Source organism: Synchiropus splendidus, chromosome 17 (genome assembly GCF_027744825.2).
Source record: "Synchiropus splendidus isolate RoL2022-P1 chromosome 17, RoL_Sspl_1.0, whole genome shotgun sequence".
NCBI lineage: Eukaryota > Metazoa > Chordata > Actinopteri > Syngnathiformes > Callionymidae > Synchiropus > Synchiropus splendidus.
This window is the reverse complement of record NC_071350.1, coordinates 15,682,506-15,710,258: the sequence shown is the minus strand read 5'-3', so window position 1 is coordinate 15,710,258 and position 27,753 is coordinate 15,682,506. Positions and strand designations below refer to the sequence as shown.

Here is a 27,753-nt window from a genome sequence, read left to right as displayed (position 1 = left end):
TGCGGCTTTTGCCCGCCGAGCCCCTCGCACTTCCAGCCGACCTTGTTGCCGCCCGCAGCGTCGCGCTTCGTCCTCTGCGGCCGCTATGGATTAAACGCAGCGGAGCCGTTTAAATGCACCTGTGGTCGAAGGTGAACCTTGTGTTTGGACTCCAGGAGGTGAGCGTGCTGCGGCGAGCTGCGGCGCCGAGGCCGGAGTGTTGTTGTCTGGTGCAGCTGCAGCCGATTCTCCCGCCTGCTGGCCGTCTTCCTGGCTCAGATGATAGTTGCCGAGTGGCGTTTTCACCGTTTATTTCAACGCTCCAAAGCGCATTCTAAAATGGCGGTGTTGTTTTGACGAGGCTGCTTCCTGCTGTTTGTCCAGGAACTTGAATCTAACGGTGCAAACGCGTCCGAACTGGGCTCGAACCTGCGACCCAGTGCTGCTGCCCCAAGTCCTTATTAAATGTGAACGCACTTCTTGCTGGAGCTTGTTGCTGCTGCTGCTGCTGCATGTTTGGGTTTCACCTGGTTCTGTCTGCAGGTGTGTGTGGCCCGGGTGCAGCCTGGCCGGTGCCGTGGTCCAGATGAAGAACCCGGCCACAGCGGAGAGCCGGCGTCTGCTCGGGCTTCTGGAGGAGGCTCTGGTCCGGGAGCGCCGCCTCTGGAAGGTCCCGGTCTTCAAGAGCGGCCACATCCAGGTGAGCAGGGGGAAGCTCCAGCTGGGTCGTGAGTCGGGGAGGAGGTGGGTTGTGAGTCGCAGCTGCAGGAGGGAATCTGCTGACGGTGAGCTCCTCCTCCACTGCAGGGCACTGACATCTCTTCATCCCAGCACCGTGAGATCATCCTCTGGCTCCTGGACATGAACAGGATGTTCCAGTTCTGCCCAGAGACCTTTGCCCTCGGCGTCTGCGTCCTCAACAGGCTGCTGTCCACCGTCAAGGTACGTGAGCAAGGCATCGGGCGCTGGGTTCTCAGGATCAGACAGAGTTAAAAAAAACATTTGTCTTCAGGCTCAACCGAAATACCTGAAGTGCATCGCCTTCACCTCGCTGGTCCTGGCTGCCAAAATCAACGAGGAGGATGAGGTGAGGTGCTTCCATTTATAGTCTTGGTTCATGAGGGATTTGACTTTTTCTTTTTCTGTTTTTCTTTTTGGAGGGCAGTGGCTTTGAAGCAAACCCACGTTATTCTCTATATTTTGATTTTGTATATCACATTTTCCTTAGTTCAAAAGTAAACAATTATTCTTAGATTTTTACAATTTTTCTTTTTTTTTTTTATGTCACATTTTGAGGACTTTTTAAACAAAAAAAATTTTCCTCCTGCCTTCTGTTTTGAATGCTTTCCAAGTGACATCTTACATCCACATTAATAGCAAAATGTATTTTTTTATTTTCATTTAAAAAATGAATCATCAAACTTCCTTTATTTTTGTTGGTCATATTTTGGGGGACTTTTTTTTCCCTTCACTCTTTGTGTCATCCAACATACTGAAAATATTTACATTATTAGTTGCCTTTTATGTGATTTTTTTTTTTTCCCTTTTTTTGTATGGTTCGAGTATTTCAGCCTAATTTTAGACCTACATTCTCTGCTTCTAATATTAATATTTTGCTCATTTTATTTATTTTTATAAAGTCATGTTTTTCTACTGGTAACTTCCAAAAATTGCTGATCCAGTCCTGAAGTAACCCGATTATTTTGGTAATACTTTCATGTATTTTTCTCTTTCATTGCACGTCTTGAATCTCGATTTGTTTTACTTTCTCTCTTTAAAACACTTATTGCATTCTACAAACCCGCCACTAGATGTCATCGTCATCACATCATCACCAGGCTTTTCCCAAACATGACGTTTATTGGCTCACACAGGTGATCGGCTCCGTCGGCGAGCTGGTGGCGCAGAGCGGGTGCAACTTCTCCACGGCAGAGATTCTGCGCATGGAGCGGATCATACTGGACAAGCTGCAGTGGGACCTGTACACGTCCACGCCGGTCGACTTCGTTCACATCGTAAGTTGGACAGAACAGCCGCGCGGAGCCTCAAAGCACAGTGGTACGACAGCACGCGACAAACCTTCATGCTCACTTCACACTTGGTCCACAGAGAGAGTGTGCGTTCAGTTGTGGTCGGGACTAGTTTGGTTGCCGTGTTTGACTTGACTTGACTTGAAAACGCCCCTGGTTCAGTCTTGCATAGAAAAACTAAATTCAGGTGAAACAAGTGCCGGAGTCAGTCGCTTGTTTCTGGACAGAAAACCTGTTCCAAGCAACTGTTTCTCAAACCAAGGCACAATTGACGAAAACATAATACAAGCCTTTCAAGCTTGGCTGCAGCTCCCAGTTGTGCATTGGAATGATAGCGAGGCTCGTCCACACGAGCGGGAAATTCACTTGTTTTTTTGCTTTTTTCAAACACTAAAATGCAGCAGTGATGTCATAGACACACCTCTGCATCCTCGCCCTGCAACTACAACAATGGCCGAAGTGTTGCACTAGTTCTGCACCGGCTTATCGGAAAGATTGACATAAAATTGTTGGCCACCGATTGTAGTTTTCATTTTGGTCGCCATGTTTGTATTCGCCACATCTTCCAGAGTGTCACAGCGGCACACGGAGGCCGTGGCGTGTGCACCGCACCGTAGTGTGGACGCAGATTTTTCCCCTGAAACAAAACGGCAGGGCAAAAGATCGCAATGGAATAAATGTACGTTTTTGTGTGGACGAAGCCTGGATTCAAGATGGAGGTGAAGGCTAAGGAACAACGTCTGGGGAGTCAAATATTGGTGCTGTGTTTGGTGTAAAGCTTCCAAACTGTGGGCCTAAATTTGACTCGCGTTTCGTCTCTCTGGACCACAAACCTCTGGGCCTGAAACGACTCAGATCCAGGCTGATTTATTAGTTTCCTTAAAGCCACGAACCCATAGAAAGCAGTTTGGCACAGAGCAGGTTCTGATGGGACCTGCAGGTTCCACTATCACGTCACTCGGTACGATAGAGAGACAAGGCCATTTAAAGAAAAACTCATAAAAATAAAGACGCTTCTCTTCTTATATACTCGGAATAAATCTTTCCTCCATAAATAACTTCTAGCTATTTGCGTAAACTCCACCCTGATGAACGGCTTCGGTAGGTCACAGACTCACGTCACCATGACACTGACACGCAGGAAACACTTGATATGCTCGACGTGCAAGGGAAGGCAGCCACGGAAGGGAGAGAGAAACCGCGTGAGGAGCTCGGCCCTCGCTGCTGCGCCGCCCTCACGCTTCTGCTGACATGGCTTCAGTTGTGCTACGGGCAGGAAGGGGATGCAGAAGCTTGAGGGGAAGGAGAGGAAAAGACAACAAAGGCCTGATGATGTCGCCGTAGAGCTGCACAGTCTGTGGCTCCAGAAAGTTCCCTTGAGATGGCTTCCTTATTTTCAAAGCCAACAGGGGGCGCTGTGTTCGATTCATCATTCTGAATTGTTTCACTCGCTACACCAACGTTTTTAACATCTCCCTTGTTTAGTTTGACGCGGAGATGTCGCTAATGCTGTTGACGTCAGATTTTCATAGTTTTTACTTCCGATGTCGGTGGACCGTTCTTGAGCCACGTTGAAACAAGCTATTGCACCGGCGCGGTTCGTTCTGTAGCTGTAATATTGCAGCTTTGTGCGGCAACAATTTTGGCGATGCTGGTAGCTTCTTGCTAGCCACATGCTACGAGTTAGCTGTAGCTGATGCGCACTGTTTGGTTCAGTTTTAGCGCTGCTTGCGTTATCTTGTTAGCCATTTCCTGGACTGTGGCATTCGCTTGAGCTGTTGTCGCGCTTTGCTAGCGCCTTGTGAGGAACGCAGCTTGGCGCCAGTGCTAGCATGTTCCAGACCTGTCAGTGTCGAAGGTTTGACGCGGTTATCCGGAGGGTGAATTAAAATGTCCGAACTGTGCAGCTCTACTCGCGTTAAACGTCCGCTACGGGACGAAACGACGGACGGACGGACGGCGCCTGACACGGCTCCCTTGTAGTCCAGGAAGGGGGGGGGAGGACGATGACGTCATCATGCTGTAACATTGTGGTCTCCCTGGCAGTTCCACGCGCTGCTGGTCTTCGGCCACCCTCACCTCATTCCGTCCATCGGCACGGGCTCCGGCTGGGCCCCGGATCCGGAGTCCCCTCCTGCGGGGGCGGAGCATCAGAAGAGGCCCCCGGGGCTCCAGGCGGCGCTGTGGACCAGGCAGGTGCAGCACTGTATGGCCTGCCACCAGCTCTGGCAGTTCAAGGGCTCCACGTTGGCTTTAGCCATCATCACCTTGGAGCTGGAGGCGCTGACCCCGGACTGGTTCTCCGTCTTCACGGACCTGCTGAAGAAGGCACAGGTGAGAGGCGCGCCCCGGTACCACACGCACGTTGGTGATCCCCAACTCACCTGGACTTTTAGTTTTCCCTCCCCAAAGCTCTCTTTAAAATAGACTGGTGTGTTTTTGTTCGTTTATTTTTTATTTATTTATAAATATATATATATATATATATATATATATACACACACACACTTATTTTGGCATTTTTTTTCTCTTTTTATAGCGCCTTCACTCAACATTTTTTAATTTTATTTGGATTAAAATATATTTAAGTATTAATAACTAACATATTTATGACATTTTTGGTCACTTATTTTCTGATGTAAAAAATGATTTGCTTTTTTTATTTTTTAAAACTTTATTTTGGGCTCTTTTCTTTCATTGAATACGTCAAAATAAAATGTAAAATATCTATATATTCCGTGCATTTTTGGATAATTTTTTTAAATCCCAATTTACAAAGCCATTTTTTTTAATATATAAATACATTTCTCTATTCCACACATTTTTCACTGTCTTTCCTGTTTTCATATTCAATACAATAGTCGAGGTGTTTTCAGATATTAAATCCTTGGCTCCTCTGCATCAGCTCCGTGCACTCGTGCCAGTAGTGAGATACACGGCATAGAGCCCAACTCTATCGGCTCCAGCTTACGTGGAGCCTTGGTTCGGATCCCAGCGTTGCTCATGGTTGGGTCCAGTGTGGTTCAGTCGGTCCATGAGTCTTGGCCACGCTCACGCTGCATTCTTCTCGGCAGGTGGACAGCAGCGAGTTCATCCACTGCAAAGAGATGGTGGACGAGTACCTCCACAGCCTGGAGTTCTCGCTGCCGCCCAACGCCGTCTACATCTTCCACGGCGCTCAGCTCCACGAGGAGGAAGCGCGAGGCCGGGGCCGGCACAAGCGGCGTGCGGGGGAGCAACAGGCCGACTCGGACGACTTCTACGACGGCTTCAGGCGCCTGTACGGCGAGGAGGCGGAGCCCGAGGCTGTCAAGCGGTTGTTCGACTCCCCGACGCAAAACGTCTCCCCATGTCCACCGCTGCACCCTGCCGTCAACTAGGACCCCGTCCTGTCCCATTTCACCCACACTCCGTAGACCGGAGTCAAAGTTGCTCCAAACGCAGTCGGCGGCAATAACTTCGGCAGACTGAAGTGATCCAGAGGTTTCAGTTCTCCCATCCTAACCTTTTGTTTTTTTTACACGGGAGTTTGACAAACTTTTTTTTTTTTATTTAAGGATCTTGGTGCTCAGGACCAGAGCCACGAAGCACTTTGAGACACCTTTGTTTTTAATACAAATAATTCTATTTTTTCAACCTTTTTATTATTTTAACTTCCATGTTAGACGTGTTTACTTACCGTTACCTTTTAAAAGAAGCTTTAATTTCTCCACTAAATGCTGCGTTTATTTAATATTTCAGCCTGTTTTTACTGAAGCGGCAAACAGAGCGTGACTCTGTGATACTTTGTTTAACTCTTCCTTGTTACTGATGGACGTGGCTGTCAGTGAAACTTCTGTAGTTTGGGTCCACCTCCATCGTCCGGTCACACCGGGATGCAACGACCAATGTGACGGTTCGTTCACTCGCCGAGGCAGCTATATGGTTTTTCCCCACAGAAATAAAGCTATGACTTCCAAAGTCAGAGTTTTGGTTTGTGGTTCTGATGCTTTGGTTTATGCGAGTTGCCAGCTACTGATGGGTTGATGAAACGGTGCCCTCTAGATGGCGCTACTTCAATGAAACCTTGAAATTCTGAACCTGGAGCGCCACCTACTGAGCTCTGAAAATACAGTGGTACCTCGGTTCTCGACCACAATCCGTTCCAGACGGCAGTTCGAGAAGCGATTTGTTCGAAATCTGAATCGATTTTTTTTTTTTTCCCTTTAGAAAGAATGAGTTCCAAGCCTTAAAACAGTCTTTTGTAGGAGTGAATGTAGAGTGTCTGCTGCAGGTGGCTGTTCCTCTATGTGTGTGGCCGCTGCATGTGGGAGGGGTTGCCGAGTGAGTGAGGTCTCTCCAGAAGTGAAGAGGTGCCCGGTGCGTGTCCAGCTCTGAATGTGCGCTTCTGTGCAGTTTGGCTGTGACAAAGTCATAAACCAAGTCACGCTCTGTCCCAGACTCGCCTCATCCCTGTCCCAGCTCCAGCCCACAACAGGACATCAAACCCTGGAGTGAGCGCTCCAGCACCTCCCCTGTGACACTCTACCACGGTCCAGTGCGGAGACAGGAAAGGTTTTACACCTCAATATGAAGAAGAAACAGTCAGTAAATGGAGCTAACGGGACACGTCTGCATACAGAGGCTGCGTTATACACAATAACAGAGCACCTCGTGGGTCAGCTGATCGGTCCGCGCACGTCATGTTTTTTTCTGGGTTTTTTTCGGGGGTGTTCGAGTTCTGGATTTTCGTTCGAAAACCGAGGCACCACTGTAGTTCCACTTGTTTCATGAAGCCTGAGCTGCCCATCACTTCTCTTCCTGTCAAGCTCCAGATCCTTCAGCACCATGAAGCTGAACCTTTTGTAACTGAGCTACACGGCCCGTCGAAACCAGACGTCTGAGGCGTCAGGACGAGGGTCGGTTTATTCGACAGCACAAACTGGTAAAGGCTCTCGACCGCAGCTTACAACATCTTTGATATAAAACGAGGACACCGCAGGTTCCGAGCGATTCACGTGTTTCAGACAGCACCAGAATACATGTGTCGATACCGCTGTATTTCAAATACACAGCTACTTTGTTTGGAATATTTGTGGAACAAACGCCTTTGTTTGCATAGATGAGGGGAGAACACAACAAATAACCTGGATCACAACACAGAAAACAACACAAAAAAAGCATATATAAAATCATAAAGTGTCCAAAAAGATCCTGAATCAATGAGATGGCATCTTCCTCTTCCTCCTCCTCATCCTCAGTATCTTTGGTCCATGTGCACAATGTCAAGATGGAATGTCAAAAAAAAAAAAAACAGGCAAAATGAAAACAAGGTAATGATCAGGTGACGTCGTTGCTATGGTGATGGAGGACAAATCCATGGTCGTGTGTGGGTGGGTGGGGGGTGTGGAGCGGCCATAAATTAACTGAAAAACAAACAAAAAAGTAAGGTGAACAGGCGTTTCATGGAGAGCAGTGAGAAGAGACGGCCGCTAGATGGAGCCAAACGTCGGCTTATGTTCGGTGCGTTGGTGTGAAACGTGGACGTTCATCCTGCTGTTTATCTCGATGTTCTTTTCCTCTTTATAAATGATGACTAAGTGCTGACACAGACGGGGAAAGTGGCCGGCGGCAGAGAGAAGAGAGGCACTCACTTTTTCTTGTCCTTGTCTTTCTTCAGCGGCTGAGCTAAGGAGAGCGTCTCGGCCGCCACCTTCTTCCTGTTGAAGGCGTTCATCTCCTCCTCCAGGTCTCGTCGCTTCTCCTCCACTTTCCTCTTCTCCTCCTGGTGCATGCGCTTCAGCTGCTCAAACTTGTCGTGGAGCTGCAGAGGAGCGAGAGAGGAGATGAAGATGATGCAGGACGGCGCGCTCAAGTAGAGGGCGGGTGTCAAACCCCAGGCCCACGGGCCCAATCCAGTCCGCCAAGTCACTTCATGAGGTCGCAACCGGCTCCAAATACGAATGGTTGGGTCCAAATTAAACCGACAGCATTTTAAAATTTTTCAAAAAAATAGAGCTTGTTGAAGAGTTAGCATAGCAACCTGAGACACACACACACACACTGACCTCTCTCTCCTTCTCCTTCAGCTCTGCTTCCGTCTCTTTCACTTTGTTGACAAACATCTGCCGCATCTCCTCCTCCTTGCGCTGCAGGTCGCCCAGGAACTCTTTCCGTTTGGCCTCGTACGTCTCCTGCAGGCTGGAGCGGCAGAGGGAGTGAGACATCCACGACGGCGGGTGACGCTCTCCAGCAGGCGGCGCCACCTACCTGAAAGGCTGGCTGTCCGGGTCGGTGTCCTTGAAGCCCATCTCCTCCAGCTTGCAGCGGCGGTAGAGCTCGTAGTGGCGGGCGTGCGTCTGCTCCCTCAGGTCCTCCATGTTGACTCGGATCAGCATCTCCCGCAGCTTCACAAAGTCGCAGTGGCTCTCGTTCTCCACTAGAGGAAGACACATGGCACATTTCATTCCACGACAGCAGACTTCATCCTCACTCCCGACCCCCGATCTCCCAATGTCACCGTGCTCCAGTTTCACCAAAAACATTCCCGAGCTCTCCGCTCTTCGACGTCGGGTTTCCCCTCTCGCTGCTTCCAACTTGCTTTCACACCCCATCTGTCACCCTGCTGCCTCCCTCCGTCCCTCCTCTCTTCCCTTCCACATTCCTGCCGATTTCCTGCTTTGGAAACTGAGCGACCACAGAATATTTGGGATAAATCGCACCAGGATTCTGACGATAGCGCAGCGCTCACTCAGGCTCGGGATTCCACACGCAGGAAATAATGCAGCAAAGCAATTCAACACAATCCGAGACATTAACCATAACATTATGACCAGCTAAATAATAACCAGTGTCTGGCGGTTATTCAGTGCTTGTCGGTGCAGTACTTCTCCGCTACTGCAGAGGGCAACAGTGAGCAAGTTATTCATGTCCTAAACATGTTGCAGCAGTGGAAGAAGATGACTCACGTCCAAACCAGAAGGGTTAGATGCCAAAAATATGAAAAGTGAAACTGAAATTCAGTTACAAAATCCGCGTTCAGTGTTGCTTCGGCAAACATTTGACCAACTTTAACTGTACACCATGTACCACTGTAACACCGTGCTGAGCAGGAAACGACGTTACAACCGAGTTCAGTGTGTTCCAGCTATCAAAGTCGGAAAATAAAACGGCGATGTCCATGGAAGCCGGTCTGGATATTCGCGACTTCTAGATAAAGTTTGCTACAAGGACACCCACAGGACGATGACAACATATTTTCTGACAACTGCAGTGGCGGCTGAAGAAAGTTTCTTCTGTTGGACTTCCCGCCGATGTTGCCGAGGCCTTTATCGTTGGATAAACCAGCTTCTGTGGGGTCATGCTGACGTGACATTTTGAGTTCAGCCAGAGCCACTCGACAAACACAAGCTGCACTTTTCTTTTTGGAGCGGCGCTGCTCCCTGCTGGTGCACGTGCGGCGCCGTCACATGCTGCGGCATAATGCCACCGACCCCCCGGCTGTCTTAATACCACTTCAAGCTGTGAGGATGTAAAGGAAAGTATAATTGTGGAGTACCAATTGTGGAGTACCAATTAATGTGGCATTTAGCCGCGCAGCTGATGTCCCCGTCCCCTGTCGCCCCTGGAGTCAAATCACAGGCCCGTCTCTGAGACTCAGTCGCGTGTGCTTCATCGGCGCCGAGCTCCAGCGGCTGGTCTGGAGTCTGTGTGTGCTGCCCCGGAACTGGTGGCCCGAGCCTCGGAGGTATCCCAGTTCACAGCCCGGTTGACGGACACGCGGAGCATCACCAGAGCAGAGCACGTGACACAAACATATCCCGGATTTTTCAACGTAAAATTACGAACACGACTGTCCATTATGTTTGTTACGTGACTCCAGATCAGGAGACTAAACTCTCCTCAGCATGGAAAGACAACGACATGAGGGATTCTCACTCACACCGTCTGTGGAGAAACAAACAAACAAATGGGAGGAACCTCCTGCAATGCATGCTGGGACACGCAGTTATTTTAAGAATGATGGGAGGGAGGTCACCAGAATCAACTATATTTTTCGGAACCTTACCCCAACATTTTTATCGGCAACTTCAAATATGAACTTAATGAACTTGACATTTTTGGGGCCACATAAAATGCCTTGGCGGGAAGCATCCGGCCCCCGGGCCTGGAGTTGGATGCTTCTTCATCGACTAGTACTGGATGCAAGCATGAGTTCGGGTCAACTCCGAAAGAAAAGCTGACAGTGGAGGATGGCGAACAGCCGGGTCCACTCCTGAAGACACCGAGACACAGAAGCTCTATTCATTGGCTCTATGTCGGGCAACAGTCCGTCCTCTGTCCGAGCGAGTGGAAACTTCCCGAGACTCTTTGAAAGGTCACAATAACCCCGACTGACATCTGGCCCCGAAAACAAACCTCACACAAACACTGCTTTCCCTCAGATATGGTCCCTCTCTGCCTCGGTTCACAGGACGCCGACATGCTCTGCTCACGTCAGGAACAGAATTCACCATCTAGATAAACAGAGGAGTGTTTCTCCTTGGAGACCGGCGCTGGGTCACCATCCCGGACCGCGACTCTGTGACGGCTGATGAGGTCTGAAAGAATCCATCCCTCTGGTGACAAACAGCATTTATAAATAACAAGTGACCTCTGAGGCTGGAGGAGCAGCACGGAGAGGGAGAGAGTGAGGGAGGGAGGGAGCGGCAGATGAGAAGGGAAGGAAGGGAGGAGAGTGACAAAGAGCCTTCATGAGGGGAAAGGTCCTCAGCTGGAATAGTCACAGCGAGAATATGTCGGTCCACACATGACTTCAGAAGGTCACACGGAGGGGACATGGTTTTCAAGGAGGAGGAGGAGGTTTGAGGAGCACCTCAAATGACCAGTTCAAGTCCTGCCAGGTTTGTGCTGCTCAGTCAACTCCATCTGTGGGAAGAGACCCGGAGTGTCCCTGCAGAGGAGCCGCCTGACCACAGACCTGTTTCCCCTCATGGTTCGAGAGTTACGAAGCTTCGCTGCGCAAAAACAGTGCCACTCAGAAAGCAGAACATGCGTATGGTCTGCAGCGCACAAAGTTAGTTCAATGAGATCACAACAAAACAAGAAATAAAGTGGCTAAAAAGAGAGGGTTAAGTTAAATGAGGCGGCACTGGAGCGAGATATTCATATTTAATCCACGGAAACAGTAAGAACAGCATCTCAACACAACACATTTAAATATAAAACATTTTCTACTGCTTCATTTTTTTTTTTTAATTATATTGGAGACGTAAAAAAAATGAATGATACTTTTTTTCGACTTTGAAAACCCCTGGTGCAAAGGAAGTAAAATAATAAGAACAATAATTAAATAATTAAATAAAATTAAGAATAAATAAATGTAAATATGAAAAGAAATAGTTTCTAAAAAGCCATACAAATTAATCATTACATATTAATGTATGAAAATAATATATAACACACAACAAATAGAGGGGAATAATAATAATAATAATATAATAATAATAGTAATAACTATTGTTATTATTATTATTAGGAGAGAAATGGACAAAGAATGAAAATAAATCATATTCATATGATATGAAATTCATGACTCCAAAGTGCAGTGGGAAGAAAAGTTCTTTAAAAATTAATGAATAAAATAATGGCTAAAATTACATTTCACAGTGTGAATATAATCCAAAAGATATTAAAGTTAGGCTTGATGTTATAGTGAAAGAACAGGATCATATTCATAAGGATGTTTCCATTATGGGGCAGGTTATGTAATAATGGTACGTGTTCCATAATGTTTCAATCAGTTATTAAAAAAAAAAAAGAGTCAGTATCAGCACGTGAGGCCTTTCGCGGCCCCTCTGGGAACTTGACTCGGAGAAAGGCGACAAAAGCCTGTAGCTAACTGTAACTGTATATTAATTCAGTATAAAAAAGTCTCAACAAGCTTTGGAATCAGTTGCGATGAAATTCAGTTAGAAGTGGGAAGTGTTTGGGATCAGCCAGAGTAGAAGTGAAGGGGAGTGAAGAGGAGAGTGCAGGCAGGGTGGAGCTGCACGAGTGAGAGGGAAGTTTGACGGGTAAATGTGGGTTAAAGCGGACAGTTTTTTCCCCTCTTTTATCCAGTGGAATCCCTGACATTTGTACCTGGATACAGAAGCACTGAGCCGAGATGAATGTGTTACTATAAAAGCAACTTGGTGGCGTCTACATCAGACTCACAAACACCAGAGTTAATGGGGAAAAGCACTAGAAACAGATCCACTTCTGAAGGAGGATGTGCAAAAGCGAGGTGGTTCCAAACCAAAAACAAGCTCTCACCTTGCACGACTCCCCAGGGGTACTGTCTGGCTCGCACCGTTTTGTTGCCCACTTTCACTTCCTCCACGCTCCCCACCACGGCGAACGGCAGGTGGGCCTGCGAGGAGACCACAGGTGGAGTCGGAGCCTCGGCTTTGTCTCCCAGTCAAGACCGCTTACGTTCATCGAGGAGTTGATCTCGCTGACCGTCTCGTCGTCGGTGGGGAACTGGTAGATCTGCACGCCGTTGCTCACCAGCTCGCTCATGATCTTGATTTTGAATTTATGGAGCTCGCTTTTGGAGATGGTGTCGGCTTTGGCGATGATGGGGATGATGTTGACCTGAGGGACAGACAGACGGACGGACCCCGCTGTTACCGTCCAACAACACTCGCATCACTTTCTCCCCAAACCACCAGAGAAGGTCGGCGTTACTTCACTCTCATATATCATCATTTCGGGTGCTCAGTCCAGGCAAGAGTTCCCGACCTACAGGACAGTAACATCGGTTCCCACACTCAAGTTTTTGCAGCTGGCCAAGACTATTCCCCACCCGTCTGATCCGGAGCTCCCGCTGGGGAGTGGAGACCGCGGCTGAAGGATTCTCGCCCAGCGGAAAAGTGAGATTAATGAAGGTTTGCGTCGGAGACGCCGCGGTCTTTCCATTTCTGTTGAATGAAACCGCCTTATCAGGTGCCCCTATCCGCGGCCATTAGGCTCTCGTGGAGAAGAAAAACACCATTGTTGCCCCTCACTTCTGGCCTGGTTTGCTTCTCCTTCTTCTTCCTGTGACACCACTATCTGGCGGACAGGACACGTCTGTTTGTGTATCTCTGCATTCCAGTCCTCAGATAAGTGCGCCGTGCTTCTTTTTCCCCGGCGGTTTGGGACATAATGTGGCTCGCGAGATGGATGTAAGGAAGTGCGATGCTCCCTAGCTAACTCTCCTGCGCTCAGTGTTTCAGACGCACGGGACAAACTACTGTGACTGTAACTTATTAGTGTCAAAAATAATAGTTTAAAAATCATGAAAGCAACAACAGGAAATGACGCCAAATAAGAAGAAACAAGTAAACTAAAATATTAATAAAAATAAAATTACTTATGATTAATTTTTCCAATTTAATATGTCAATAAATACGTACGTCTAATAAAATGCTAAAACTATCAGAACGTAAACCCAGAAAAAAATGTAACTTATAATCATAAATATAGCACAAGTCTTAATATAATATATGACAATAGAAATATAGTAGAAGAGAAATATTAAATGCAGTTGAAAAATAAACGTTACACAACGAAAAGGAATTTCAGGAATAAAGGAAATTATTAAATGGAAAAATAATGGAGGAAAAAAAACACATTTTAAGTTAAAAAAAAGTAAAAAATAGAATTAGTAATGAGTAAAAATGTTATTCATTATTGTGTGAGAAGGAAGTTTAATAATTGTTCATTCAAATAATATCTCATTTATTTATTTTACTTGTTTTATTTATACATTGTATTTTTTGCATTGGAGCTAGTGGCTGGACAGATGACACAGTCGGACGGATCGCCACAGTTTGGCTGCGTCAGGTTAGCGACCGCGAGCCTCTCAAACGCTGCCAGGTCTGTTGGAGCTCCTCCTGGTCAATATGGTGGCTTCAAACAGAAGGAAGCTTGGGAGCCAGGTTTAGAAATCCAACCACTAATAATAGTTCAGATGAAGATCACGTTGTCAGAAATCCGTGGCTCCTCTGCAGCTCTTCTCTCAACAAGCACCGTGTCCAGCTGCTCTACACCGAGTCTCCGATCTTCAGCTTCATTAAAGCGTGTTTCACAACCATGAGTGGCACCAGAGGGTTCGCTCCCTCCCTCCCTGCCTCCCTCCCTCCCTCCTGCCTCAGTAACCTTCCTTCACGCTCCAAGTGCTGCGGCGATGAGCTGCTTCTGCGAATTGAGGACGAGGCTGCGCCACCAGCAGCGGAACCACAGGACGTACAGCAACGATCGAAGTGATGCGCCGGCCACGACACCACAGCAAGAAAACGCCACTGATCAATGAGCTTCCTGATTGTGGTTATTGACTCCTGCTCGCTGACCCACTAACACAGTGGTCTACAGTGCAGCAAGTTAGCTCAGTAAAACCACGACAAAACAGGAAATAAAGTGGCTAAAACGTGAGGATTTATTTAAATTAGGTGGCACTGGAGCAAGATATTCATATTTAATCCACGGAAACAAGAAGAAGAGCATCTCACCGCAACACATTTAAATATAAAACATTTTCTGCTGCTTGAATTTTTATTGAATTATATTGAAGCAGTAAAAAAAAAAAAATGATGCATTCAAGAGTCTCTTTTTGAAAACTTTTTGCGACATTTTGTGGAAAGAAAGTATAATAATAATAATAATAATAATAATAATAATAATGATTGAATAATAATAGCTCTAAAGTTATCCAGAAAGAACAATAAATAAATGTAAATATCAAAATAAATTGTGTTTCTAAAAAGCAATAAAAATGAATTATTACAAGTAAATCTAAGAAAAACATCTATATAGACAAAAAATAAAAGTAACATGGGAATTATAATATATTATTATTATGAGAGAAATGGACAAAGAAAGATAATAAATAATATTGAGGAAAAATTCATACGACTCCAAAGTGTACTTGGAAGAAAAGTTTTTAAAAATTAATAAATAAAATAATGAGTAAAATAACACTGTTTAACAGTGAACCACAATGTTTTCAATGAAGTGTGAATATAATCCAAAAGATATTAAAGTTAAGGTTGATGTTATAGTGAAAGAACAGGATCATATTCATAAGGATGTTTCCATGATGGGGCGGGCTGTGTAATAATGGTGACCTCAGTGTGACTAGGCTGGAACCCGCCCTGAGGGCTGCCAACATCCAGGTCTGCTCCAGACCTTAATCCTTCTCCCTCAGAAAGAGCCGAGCTCCCACTGAAGAATGTCACGAGGAGCTTGGTTGAAATCTAATAGGACGCAACGGAAGCTCACTCTTTTTGTCATTTGAGCTTTTATCCTTTCGGGACACACCCGACCCAAACGCACCTCGGGCTACGAACAGGACACCGCGAACAGCGAGACCCGGACAATGGGAGGGGGGTGACGCGGTACCTTGCTGTCCAGCTTCTTCATGGTGACCAGGTCCAGGGATTTGAGCGAGTGCCCTGTCGGGGCGATGAAGTAAAGGCAGATGTGGATCCGGGTGTCGTGGTAGTTGAAGAGCGAGCGCTTGATCTTCAGCTCCTCCTGGAGATAGTTTTCAAACTGGGTGTCGATGTAGTCCACGATGGGCTTGTAGCTGTGGGCAGAGAGCCACACGCGTCGATAATCTCATCCAGAATTTGGGACTAAAACTGATTAGCAGCACGTGAAAACTGCTGGACCTGCTAACAAGAGTCAGCAGGAGATCATTCCCCGAACACTGGTGCCGTGTGACCCACTCAGACCAGGAGGTTTAAAATAGACCCCGACCCTGCCGGCAACGGTCAGAGCAAAGTCATCGTCGTCCATTTGAGTCAATCGAATTTGAACCTGGAACATTTGAAAACGCATGTGGAGGAGCTTCACCCTAAAACAGATCTCAAGATTCAATGTGAGGTTTGGTTCCCCAGACACGACCCCCTCCTGACATCAGACCACACCAAGGTGTTGTCATGTTGGCTCAAAGTGAAGGAGGAGAGCTCAAAGGTCAAGGACCATGCAAGAATACTGTCAATGAAAAATTGAATTCTATCACTTTTCGTCAAATTTAAACAGGAAATATTGTGAAAAATTATAGCTGAGACTTAAACACCTCACTTTCAATCAATCCATTAGAGAAAAATAACATCAACTGATCCAAATAACGCAGATTCAGGGATCAAGTTTTGACTGCACCAGTCTCTGCCACGGCAAAATGCACACAAAAAACTTCAGAGGCACAGGAACTTTTTCTGCCTCTGTTCTGCCACAGAAGAGTTTGTTCATCACTGAAGCCTGGTGTTTACAAACATCTCATAATAATGAGAAAAAAATAAAATTAACTCCCACCCACCCTCTCATGCCATAATAATTTTACAAAAATGGCTGTTACTGAAGTTATTTTACTGCATTATGAATCTACAACCCCCAGGACAGAATATACAAAATACATGTAAATGAAAAATACAATATGCAGTATTTACTGACATAGAGTTATACTTATTTTTTTATAAAAAAAATGTACTTTCAAGTCGAAGTAAAGTAAAGTAAACACATGTGGTCCCAAATTGAAAAGGTCTTTATCAGTAGGTGGCGCTGTCAGTTTAGAACTGTGAGGCTTCATTGAAGTAGCTGTTCCAAACCGATGATTTCAGTGGAGTGAGAGCGCCATCTAGTGGCTCTGAAAATGAAGCCACTGTTTCATGAAGCCTCATCAGCACATCAAGGTTAGTGTGGTACGGTCGGGACGAATGGAAACTGTAAAAAAAACGGATTTGTTTTCTCATCAATTTCATTTGTGATGTTTCAATGTTTAAGGAAGAAATCTTCATGGTAGAACACAGACGTAGCGTGGAGGTGAAACTCAGCAGAACCGAAAAGAAAACGAGGAAGTTCCCAGCACCAGGACCCAGTTGTCGAGCACAGCATGGACCAATGGTCTAAGAGTGAAACACTTACAAACTCAAACTAGGAAAACAAACACAGCCGCGACTCATTGTGGAAATTTGCTATTATCCACGTCGACATACATCCTAGCTCATGTGAGAGTCGAGAGGAAAATCCCAAAAGCTTCAAAAGTCCTGCCTGACGTGTGGCCTAAATAAAGCAAACATAGACTTCCAGGCTGGTTCTTCCATTAATTATTCACTGGTTTGGTTCAGGGAAAAGTAGTGGAGTCAGTCAGAGCAGAGGGTCGACAATGGCGACGGGTGAAGAGGAGAGGAAGCAGGCTCTCCACGCTAGGGACCGGTTACCGCTCGCTCAACAACCAGAGGTGGCAAGAGGCGGAAGCGTTCAGGTACCAGTCCAGCGCCACCATCAGGAGCACATTCCGCCACCCACAAAGTTCACAACCAAGTCTTCCGACGACCCTGAGAAAGTCTTCCCAGTCATTCAGGAGGAAGACAAAAATCCCCTCTCGCATGTGTGGAAGCGCTGACCTAGGCTCTGAGTGAGCCGCTGCCCTTCTACACGCTGGTGTGCGTGTGTGGCCCGCGGAGGACGCGGCTATCAGAGGGCGTGAGAGTGCCGCATGTTTGCCGGGTCAAAACCAGAGCTCACATTCCACAGCTGTACGATGAACACAAACTCATATTTCTGCTTTAACACCAGCCGTGGACTTGAGACACTGGTCGGCGAAGCTCATGTACGGAGCCTAGCGTCGCATCAAAATAACGTTTCGCAGGTTCGTGTTTTGCCAAAAATTATCATCTTGGGAGGACAACCGGACCAAGTCAGAGGTCAGTGAGACATTCCTGAAAGTCTGATCTATCTAAACAAACATGGCGATGAACAAGAAATCAGACAGTCTTACGACAGTGTTACCACACCTTGCGACTTCAACATGGTGTTTCGGAGCGAGTGTGTGGTGTGCGTGGCCTCACCTGTCTTCTTTGTTGATCTGGTCGCCGAAGCCGACTGTGTCCACGATGGTCAGCTTCAGCCGCACGGCGCTTTCCTGAAGGTCGTAGGTGCGCGGCCGCAGGTAGACGCCGTTCTGGTAGTGGCTAGCTTCTTCGTTCTCGAACATGGTGTTGAAGAGCGTGTTCATGAGCGTGGACTTGCCGATGCCGGTCTCCCCTGAGGCCAGAGAGAGAGAGCGGTTTGGTCAGAGCGCGGGCGGCGTGACAGCGAGGCGGCGCGCGGCTGCTACTCACCGACACAGAGGATGTTGAAACAAAATCCCTTTGTGACCGATTTACTGACCAGTTGCTCAGGGAGGCTGTCAAATCCAACATGGCCGCCCAAGTTGAGGTTGCGCTTCTCTTCGTTCTGTAGGACAGAGACGGTAAATGAGGAGGTGGGAGAAGCGTCACATTTAATTCTGACATCAAAGGGCGCCAGCGTTTTTGGCAGATGCGACGCCCAACACACGGCGCTCGGATAATCCGGGCCTGCAGTGAGGATGAGCTCCCTGAATAATCCGTCTCAAGCTGGAGGACCCACACTCATTTACAGCAGAGAGACGGGAGGCACTCTGGCGTGGAGACACCACATCACTCCTCATGAATGGGTCCGTTTCGGACTTCATGACGGAGAGTGCTGGAGACTATCCTGGGAAGAGAAGGTGGCTTTCCGTTTAAAGGAGTGAAAGACGGCACCTTGAGATGAATGAGGCCACAGAGCTTGTCTGGCTGCGAGCGGCTGCATACTTGAGGGCTGATGTCACTGAACACACACAGCCTGGGGTGAACGCTACCAGACCGCACTGAACAGCAGCTACTGCAGACGTGCTGCAGATGACTGACAGATCAGAAGATACGTGACCAAACAGATGTTTGAGGAAGCAAAGTCGAGTCGAGTGAAGAACAGTTTCCACCCAGTCCAAGCGAAGTCTGCAGTTTTAAAGGTCGACTTAAACATCATGGTCACGGAAATTCCTTTGTGAAAATATGGAACTGGAATAAGGGAACTGGAGGTGGATTTTATATTCGCCCCACTCGTCCACAAAGGGGGTATGAAGCGGAATGAACTGGGACATGGAGTGGAGGACAGCGTGAGACAGATGGAGCTGAAGGTCGAGTGTGATGTCACACCAGCTAGACAGTCTGGGTTCATGCGCCAACGAACCCGAGTCAAGACTCTTCCATTAGTGACAAACGGCGTCACAAGTGGTATTGTCATGGAGGCGCGATCGACATGGCGTATAACCACGTTCCCTTGGCAACGGACTGGCTCCCTGGAGTTCGGGAGTAAAGAATCAAGTCTTGTGAGTAAGAGCCGGGTGGTCCACTAGTATAGCAAGTCAAACCTATATATTTACGAGTTAAATCACCAACGTTTTGTTCCGATTTTTTAAGAAACCTAGGCAGCTTTCAGCGCCGTGTTTGTTAGGTAGCTGCTCACCATACAGTATATAACCTTGCCTCACCGATCCAAACAGAAGACATGGTGGACTTTCTGAGGAAACTTCTGGAATGACTAGCACAACTCGGATGATGGTTGCTAAGAATTCATCTCAACTAAGAATCAAAAGATCCTCTTCCTTTCACCTCAACTGCCTCAACCAGATGTCTGAGATCCAAATGGAAAAACTAACAGGACCATCATCGACCCATCATACACTCATTTTCATACACATAACATTGTACTGCATTATATGATTTATCAGTATAAGTTTGGTAAAATGTAACAACCACCAGACTAAAGTGCACTGCGGCTTCTGTCACACGTGCAACTAACTTCAACGGTTCATCTCACGTCCAGGGAAGGTCTTGAACGTCTTTGTTTGCGACACAGCTCTTGAGGTATAACTGCCTCACATTCCAAACATGAGTCGTGAGGGCTTATTTCTAGATATGATACGGGGAAATGGATGCATATTTCTTCACAAGTGAAGGTGTGTCTCTGCCGTTGCATCACCACAACTGTGCGTCACGCAACTCCAGGTCACAAACTTGGAATGTCACAGCATCCACTTCCCAGGACCCGAGCGCCTCTCGCTGCATCTGAACAACAAAGACTGTGACTCAGGAGATGATGCCTGGTTGACCTGCTGCGTGGAATCACACAACCGGGCTCCGGCTCTGAGTGGGAGTCAGCGCCGGTGAAGAGGAGCTTCTGTGACAGAAGGCGACGGCAGAGTGTGCGAACCTGGCAAGGCTTGTTACCTCCGAGTCGTAATGAGAGGAAAAGCAACAGCGCAACAAACATTAGAGCAAGAAACGCCAAGTCGACGAGTTAATTCAAGTGCAAAAAGTTATATAATCCGTCAGTCCAGATGAAAGGTGCAATTGTTTTCTCTATATTTACGATGCATTTTTTAGATTTACGGCGACATTGGAGCCCAACACACACGGCGTCCAGCTGAACAACATGGCTTTAACTATAATTTATCTGCTTCACTCATCTCGACAGGACCCTTGTGATATCAGAAAAATGATGTTGTGAAATACTTTTACCAGAAACAGGAAGTGACACTCTCATAAAGGAGTCAGACTCAGCACATGGGCAGCCTGGAAGTTCCACAGAAAAGAATCACAGCGACTAGTTGTCGACACCAAACCTCTACAATCCACTCCCTGCTTACTACGCCACACAGTTCATGATCCCCAACTGATCTCAGGAATCGCACCTCACATTCAACATTTTCCACAGAAGAACGTTCAACTCTGAAGCTCCTGAACCAACCCAAGTGGCCACTCATCGATCAGCCATCGAGGTCCAAAGCACTCACACAGGAAACCGCCAACATCCAGGCCACCATATCTACAGGCAGGCAGGAAGCAGCTTCACTGAGAGAAGGCAGGGGGCCCCTGAGAAAGAGGGGGACGCACCATATAAGCTGGTTCTGTTGGGAACCAGTGGGAAGCAGTTTGATTTATGGCCCAACCAGAGCGGATGATTGGAAAAACACAGTGCAGGAATGAGGGGGAACAATACATTTCTGGGTCTGGGGTCGACGCCGGTGCAACGCTGCTAAATAAACAGCGACTATATATCAGGACAGCTTCGGGCAAACACAGCAATTACGATGTAAAATTCATTCCAGATTACTCGGTTCAATTGACAATATCTAACTCTTAAATACGCAAGAATTCCTCGGAAAAAATGTCCGGCTGGGTCGCTCATCCTCAGGCTTCTCCTGAATTCTGTGTTCTGTCCGCCTCAGTGAGCAGTCACCTGACAGACGGCAGCTGACCTGCTGGGACACACGCTGCTGACGGGTGAGCGCTCGAGTGTCTCGCGGAAAGGCTTCAAATATTTACAATAATTCAGATGCGCCTCACATCGCAGGGCCTTTTCTTTGACTGCACTTCAAGTGAGCTATAGGAGGCGACGTGTAATGCGGCGACGTCTCTGGCTTCAGCCTGGAGGTCACGATGAAAGCTCATGGATTAAAATGGGCTGGAAACATGCGGAAAACACTTCATGGAGATGGACATGATGATGGTGGTTTTCAGTGAGTTGTTAATAACTGGAACTAAAGTCGTGGATCGTGCCGGACAAATGAAGAGACGGACATGGGGGAAGATTTATTGTAAAAATGAAAAATTGTACGACCCGTTTTTGTCTGCAGGACGCCCTTAACTCCCGATCAGTAGTGTCTGTATAGCGGCCTAATCGTAGTCTCCATGAAAAGGGTGTTTCTTCCCAGTAACGTTGAATTTGTTACGAAGAATTTGTTATGTTGAATTCGTTGAGTTCGTAGAAAGAATTGGCTTGAAATCCGCCGACTCTGATGCCTTGGTCGACCCATGGCATTGCCATCGCAGCCACCTCGCTTGGCTTCAGGCAAAATCTTGCGGCTACCGGCATCTTGCGAGTCGCATCACTCGCATTAGACTGGTTGATGCGGCATAGAAAAGCGGCATGATGGACAAGGACTGTTAATCTGAGAAGTATTTTGGCTTTTTTTGGCTTCTTTGCCGGTAATACTATCGTTCTGTAAAAAAGATTTTTTGTACAACAGTGTCTTGTCTACAAAGCGAGGCTCCAGGACGTGCTAGCATGTCGTCCGTCTCCCCACTAAGCCCCACCCGGCGGGGACGCAGCATCTCAAAACCCTGGCACAAAGCCTTTTTTTCACAAACGGTACATCTTCCTGGACCACTTGAACTCTCCACTCTGTCATACTTGAGTGTCAAGAAGCGGCGGCAGGAAGGTTGGACCCTTCAGTCTGCCGTCCACAACATGTACCGCAGCACGCGACACGTGACCCGACTGACATCTGCGACTAAAGACGCCTAACTGGTGTTTTTGAAGCGTGACTCCGTGTTGGACGGAGACTTTTCAGACTAACTCGCAGCAACATGCGAGTTATTCAACGTCCAGGGCAGACGCTGGATCGAGGGGCTTCAGCGCAACTCTGGGCTTAATTCAACTTAACATCTGCGAGGGAGGGAAGTCACACGATAACCCTGGGTGACAACAACACACACACACTTTTGCTTATGTAAGGAGGACAGCAAGCATCGCTTCCTGTCCTGTTACAGTCCGGTACATTAGCATTCGCTTCCCTCAGCAGCTCATCGGCACAAACCACTGAGAACATTCCCTGTTCCACGTCGTTCAAACAAATGATGAGTCATGTTTCATCCGAGTTCATCCGACTATTCTGTCTGACGCTACTGCTCTTACTCATCGCTCCAGTGTGCCGCAGCGCAGCTGACAAACAGCTACAGCGCATCACTTTAACAAGCCTTTCATTGCATTTAAAAAGAGGAAGAAGAAAGCAAAACCATTTTTTCTAGAACAGAAATCCTTCATGACTCGAAGAATGGTTTATTCTACACTGTTCCATAGGTCACGAGGGCAGCTCTTTCATGAAGGACCTTCTCTGACACCTCATCCAGCTGCCACAAGAACTAGATTCCTGATCCACTGAAACAGGCTTCTTTTGATGCACAGGTATCAGAAGTTCTACTCTGAGTCTCTCGTAAACGCCTTGCAGGAAAAAAACCAAAGATAATGCCTTATTCTATGTCGCATGCGCACAAGTGGCAGACATCGATGTTGACCGAGTAGTCGAGATCATCGATCGGCCCGATGTTTGACATGAAACGGACCGTCTCTATCGCGCTTGTCTACCATTTCGAAAGTCGCTGTCTGCTTCTGAAATGGTCCACTGATCGGACCCGTCCATCGCACATAATCCCGACCACGATGGTCACAATACGGTAAAACCACAATCGAACCATTCCATGCAACAAACCCCAGTCATTTAAGAGAGTAAAGACAGGTTTACTACTTCATTCAGTAGGTGAAACCTTGCTTCCTTTATTTGTAAAAGCAACAACTGTTGTGTTAACAGATACTGTTATTCTGTTCTGCACTACTGAACAAAACAACTCTGCCGCGTGCAAAAACGTACCGCCATCCAACAGCATGACACTTGTGGACCGCACTCTGGTTTGTGACCGAGCCTATAGATGGATATTGACTCATCGCCACAGCGGCCACACTGCTGTCGACCGGCCTGAGGCAGCGCCAGCGTGTTCAGCATACAGTAAACACGTGGCCAAACATCAACAACTTGCTTAAAAGGAAAATCCATGCGGATCAAATGTGGGCCACCAATAGAGAGGGCGACACTAAGGCTAATTCCACATTCCTTCTGCCCATCAGTACGACGTTAATTTCACTGCACGGCGACTTCACGGGGGACATTTCTGGGTCAGTAACTACTCTAAACATACGATGTTACATAACTGGACTGTATGGGAAACAATGAAAGTCTCAAGTGAGAAAGTTCCAAAACTGAAATGGAAAATCATGAGGACTTCTCTGCCAGAACCGTGGAGGTTTCCTCCCAAACATTCTGACCCACATTGGGACCAACTGGCGACAGAGAACAGAACTGTTGACCCGCGGCTGAAACCTGGATGTATCAGCCGCCACAGTCCAAAATGAACCCACAAACTATTCACAATGTTTAGTGTCGATAAGTTGAAAGGATATTTTTTTAGAAGCATATGTCCCTCTGTGTTAGAGGTGCGGTATGTGCGGTACAAATGGTATAACTGTAGCCCACAGCGACGGTGGACACACTGTCCGACAAATATCTGTGAATAAACACCAAAACTTTTACTGAATTGTGTGTCAGTTGGGACCCAATTTAAATGGGACAAAGCAAAGCACCTGCGTGTCCTTAGCATTTGAACACACCAGCAGGTGGAGACAATAATAATCGTGTAATAATAATAATAATAATCATTGTAATAATTGTGTTATTAGGATGTGTGTACCTTGGTGGTCATCAGCTTCCGCTGAACACATTCCGGGTGTGATCAGTGTGTGTAAATCCGACGTGATTTGTGTACATGTAGTCGCACAGAGGAAGAAGTAGTGAGCGTACTGGGGCCAGCATTACACTCATCCCACCATATATAGCGTTACCAGTGACAAAGGTGGGTATTTCAGGCCGTAACAGTAGCAATATCAGCAACATACTGACTTCAATGATAATACTATACTTATTGTCATCATGTCCACTGTGTGGTGTCGTGTGCTTAGTTCCAACTCAACCAAAAACTCATGCTCAAACTTCATATCCAATATCAGTATCCAAATACAATCCTGTTTTAAACATGCGCCTCGTCCCGATCTCTTCACTGCATATTTGATCATAGTACCAAGTGACTGAGCAGAATATCGATGCATTCGCAGTGACACTGTAAAGCAGAAGTGCGCTGGGTTACATCGATCACTCTGGGCTAGAAAGCGATTCCGCAGCAAGCGATTGACCCAAAACCACCGCACAACCCTGTCGATAGTCCGGGTCCTTTCCCAGCATGCTCTCTTTCCCAGCCCTTCCAGCACGGCAGTTTGTTCAATATGGTCTCACTTAGCTCCAAAACGTCTCAGGCAGGAAGTCGGACGGGCCCCGACTGCGCGGCTGCAAACGCTGGCCGGCTCCGCTGCATTCTCAGCATTTTTTCTCATCGATCAATGGCCTAATTTTGAATTCCCCAAAGACACTTTGGGAATCCGTGCTCAGCGTGATCCGCCGCACCTCACTCCTGGAAAGGTTCCTGGTGAGAACAGTGAACGCTGCCTCCTGGTTTGGGATTTCACCGACATGTGTTGCAGCAATAACTGAGCGCAGGAGGGGCCCGGGAGCGTGCGCTTAAGCTCTTTATCCGTACAACTGTTGTTTACAGTCGGCTCCCCGCAGCAAGCACCTTCCCAAGCATCTGCTGAGGAGATTATCCTCTCACCTGAGCGCTTACCTGATTGTTTTCTTCAAATATTTCACTGTTTTACAAGCAAATTTATTGGGTTTTTTCCCCCCATGAGAACTGCATCCCACAGGTAGTTTGGGAAACTGCTTTCCTACTTTTTTTTCCCAACAACTCACTCACACTGTGTGTCGTGGAATCTTATTTACAGGCAGAGAATGGAATTTATTAGAGCCGCGGCCACACAACTTGCACTTTTAACAACTGGTTTTGGCTGCATTTCAGACAAGAGGACCAGTTTGAAAAAGGTTTTTAATCGAACACATATAAACAAAATAAAATATGTGGATTCATCAAGGTCTTTTTGACTGGATAATCGTTCTTTTTGTCGCAGTTTGCCAACAATGAGACACAACTTCAATCCTGAAAATTATCTTAGTCTTGCTAAATCTCGCTTTGTTTACTCAAAAACTAGAACTAGAAAACACTACTTTGCAAAATATTTGTCTTTCTAAATGTGTTTTTATTCACTCAAAACTTCCTGTTTATGTTTAGGCAGCCATCTTGGATTGCGTACTGGAACGGTGTAGGTACCAAATGTGTCCTACCTGCCACAGAGTGATGACGTCACATTCGGCATATATTGATATCTTTTTTTATTGTTTCAATGAGGCAGAGAAAATCGAAATAAAGGACTTCATGGCGCTTTCTACCACATGCGTAACATTTATTTCCACAAAATGCAATGTTTGTCATCGAATCGTTTGTGAAGTTTAAGTCCGTTCTTCTCCGCAGTCTGCGGAACAACGCGTCGTGATTGGATGACTTGTACGGAGCTTTGTTTTTCTTTAATATCGCGCAAAAAAAATCACAATAGTCTCCACAATAGTCACTTAAACACATTCGGATACATTTTCATTCATTTACCAGTGAAAATATGGATCTATGAAGGAGTTTTCACACCTGCCAAATCGGTCCTGCCACTTCCGCGTTAGCCCAAAGACGCGTCGTGATTGGCTGACACATACGGTGATAGTTTTTGTTTCTTATCTCACAAAAATCAAAATAGACTCCACAGCAGATAATTATGTTTTTTTTTTGTCATTTAGGCGTAAAAACAATAACCCGTACGTGTCAGCCAAAGAGATCGTATATGCCCGATGTGACGTCATCACTCCGTGGCAGGTAGGACACATTTGGTCAACGGACACATTTGGTACCAACAACGGAATATCTGGGTTACGAGCACAAGTGGAACGCACCCCCTGGATACGCCCACTGGCCCAAGACGCTGTTCAGTATCATGGGTGCTGATAGGCTCAGCTGACGCCTCCAAACGTTAAAGGAAGGGAGAGTATGGTGAATGTTTCTAAGCGCGTGAGGATGTTTTTTTTTTAAATATAATTTAAAATGTTTCCTACTTAGCGGTTTTCTTCATATCATGAAGGTGGAAAGTGCTGTAATAACGAAGGGTTTATGTAAATAGCACCACAGTATCGTGAATAAACCATGTACACGTGAAAAATTCATGCACCATTAAATGCAGTATTGATCTATTTTGAGAAGGCAGCTGTGGCATTTGAAAAGCGAAAGTTAAAATGCATCAGGATGACAACAAGTTGTTCAGGTCTGAAAACATTTTTTTTTTCATTTAAAGGTGTAAAGGACGTCGTATTGGACCGTCGTGGTGAAGAGGGAGCTGAGTCACAAGACGAAGCTCTGGATTTACCGATCGATCTACGCTCACTCCCTCACCTATGGTCACGAGCTTTGGGTAGTGACCGAAAGGATGAGATCGTGGATACAAGCGGCTGCGATGAGTTTCCTCCGCAGGGTGGCTGGGCGCAACCTTAGAGATAGGGTGAGGAGTTCGGTCATCCGGGAGGAGCTCGGGGTGGAGCCGCTGCTCCTCCACATCCAGAGGAACCAGCTGAGGTGGCTCGGGCATCTGATCCGGATGCCCCCTGGACGCCTCCCTGGGGAGGTGTTCCAGGCATGTCCTACCGGGAGGAGACCCCGGGGAAGACCCAGGACTCTCTCCGGTCTGGCCTGGGAACACCTTGGGATCCCCCGGGAGGAGCTGGAGGAGGTTTGTGTGGATCGGGAAGTTTGGGCTTCCTTGCTCCGAATGCTGCCTCCGCGACCCGACCCCGGATAAGCGGCAGAAGAAGGTGAAGGTGTAAGAGATTTAAAAAGCACTTTTATCAGAGCGATGGCAGCTGGTGTTCGCCTGCAGCCGTAATGTTGGGTGTAAACGTGCAATGGATTTTAAACGGTAATAACGAGCCGTTTGACCGTAACGAAGACGGTTAAAGGGAGCGGCGTCCGCGGATTTCACCGGGGAGAGAATGACTTCCACGAACCAGACTGAGCCACACGAGAGGCTTTCGAGGGCGAGGGGCAGGTTTCGCGTCACACCCGCAACACTAGCGCGCACACTTCCCACACTCACAAACACGATGCGCGGAGCGCGCGCGAGCAGACTCACCGAGAACACGTCGGTCTCCGCGGCAGCCATGAGTGCGGAATGCGCGAGGACGGCGAGAGCGGCGGGAGCTGCCCTCGTCTCTCGGAGCGTTGACGCCTGAGCCGCGGTGACAGAGAGACGAGAGCAGACGGACGTGAGGCGGGGGCACGGGGAGCAGCCTGGA

The 27,753-nt window shown here is 47.2% G+C and overlaps 2 protein-coding genes across 4 annotated transcripts; one reads left to right on the top strand and one right to left on the bottom strand.

Moving 5' to 3' along the window:
• Positions 1–226: 226 nt before the first annotated feature.
• ccni2 (cyclin I family, member 2) lies at positions 227–4,014 on the top strand. Its single transcript, XM_053846612.1, has 5 exons — positions 227–446; positions 523–679; positions 787–921; positions 992–1,066; positions 1,854–4,014. Coding segments are annotated over exons 1-5 (660 nt in total). The 5' UTR covers positions 227–444; the 3' UTR covers positions 2,145–4,014.
• Positions 664–27,753, bottom strand: septin8a (septin 8a). Of its 3 annotated transcripts, none has more exons than XM_053846608.1 (10): positions 27,591–27,753; positions 18,140–18,254; positions 17,867–18,062; positions 15,414–15,600; positions 12,465–12,626; positions 12,306–12,402; positions 8,259–8,427; positions 8,057–8,189; positions 7,643–7,812; positions 664–4,328 (listed from the first exon to the last, which is right to left on the bottom strand). In XM_053846608.1, the coding sequence occupies exons 1-10, from the start codon at positions 27,618–27,620 to the stop codon at positions 4,160–4,162; spliced, it is 1,428 nt and encodes a 475-aa protein (XP_053702583.1). In that variant the 5' UTR covers positions 27,621–27,753; the 3' UTR covers positions 664–4,159. The 3 variants fall into 3 exon arrangements, with proteins under 3 accessions (XP_053702583.1, XP_053702584.1, XP_053702585.1); XM_053846609.1 differs by having other exon boundaries at positions 665–4,325; XM_053846610.1 differs by lacking the exon at positions 664–4,328 and adding an exon at positions 6,697–7,414 and having other exon boundaries at positions 27,591–27,752.

Bases quoted from the DNA above. Each gene is read 5' to 3' on its own strand.
- ccni2 (XM_053846612.1), top strand. The intron at 680-786 runs GTGAGCAGGGGG...CCTCCACTGCAG, and splicing joins TCAAGAGCGGCCACATCCAG to GGCACTGACATCTCTTCATC. The intron at 922-991 runs GTACGTGAGCAA...ATTTGTCTTCAG, and splicing joins GGCTGCTGTCCACCGTCAAG to GCTCAACCGAAATACCTGAA.
- septin8a (XM_053846608.1), bottom strand. From the start codon at position 27,620: ATGGCTGCCGCGGAGACCGACGTGTTCTCG. The intron at 18,063-18,139 runs GTGAGTAGCAGC...CTCTGGCCTCAG, and splicing joins TTTCAACATCCTCTGTGTCG to GGGAGACCGGCATCGGCAAG. The intron at 12,403-12,464 runs GTAAGCGGTCTT...GTCTCCTCGCAG, and splicing joins AGATCAACTCCTCGATGAAC to GCCCACCTGCCGTTCGCCGT.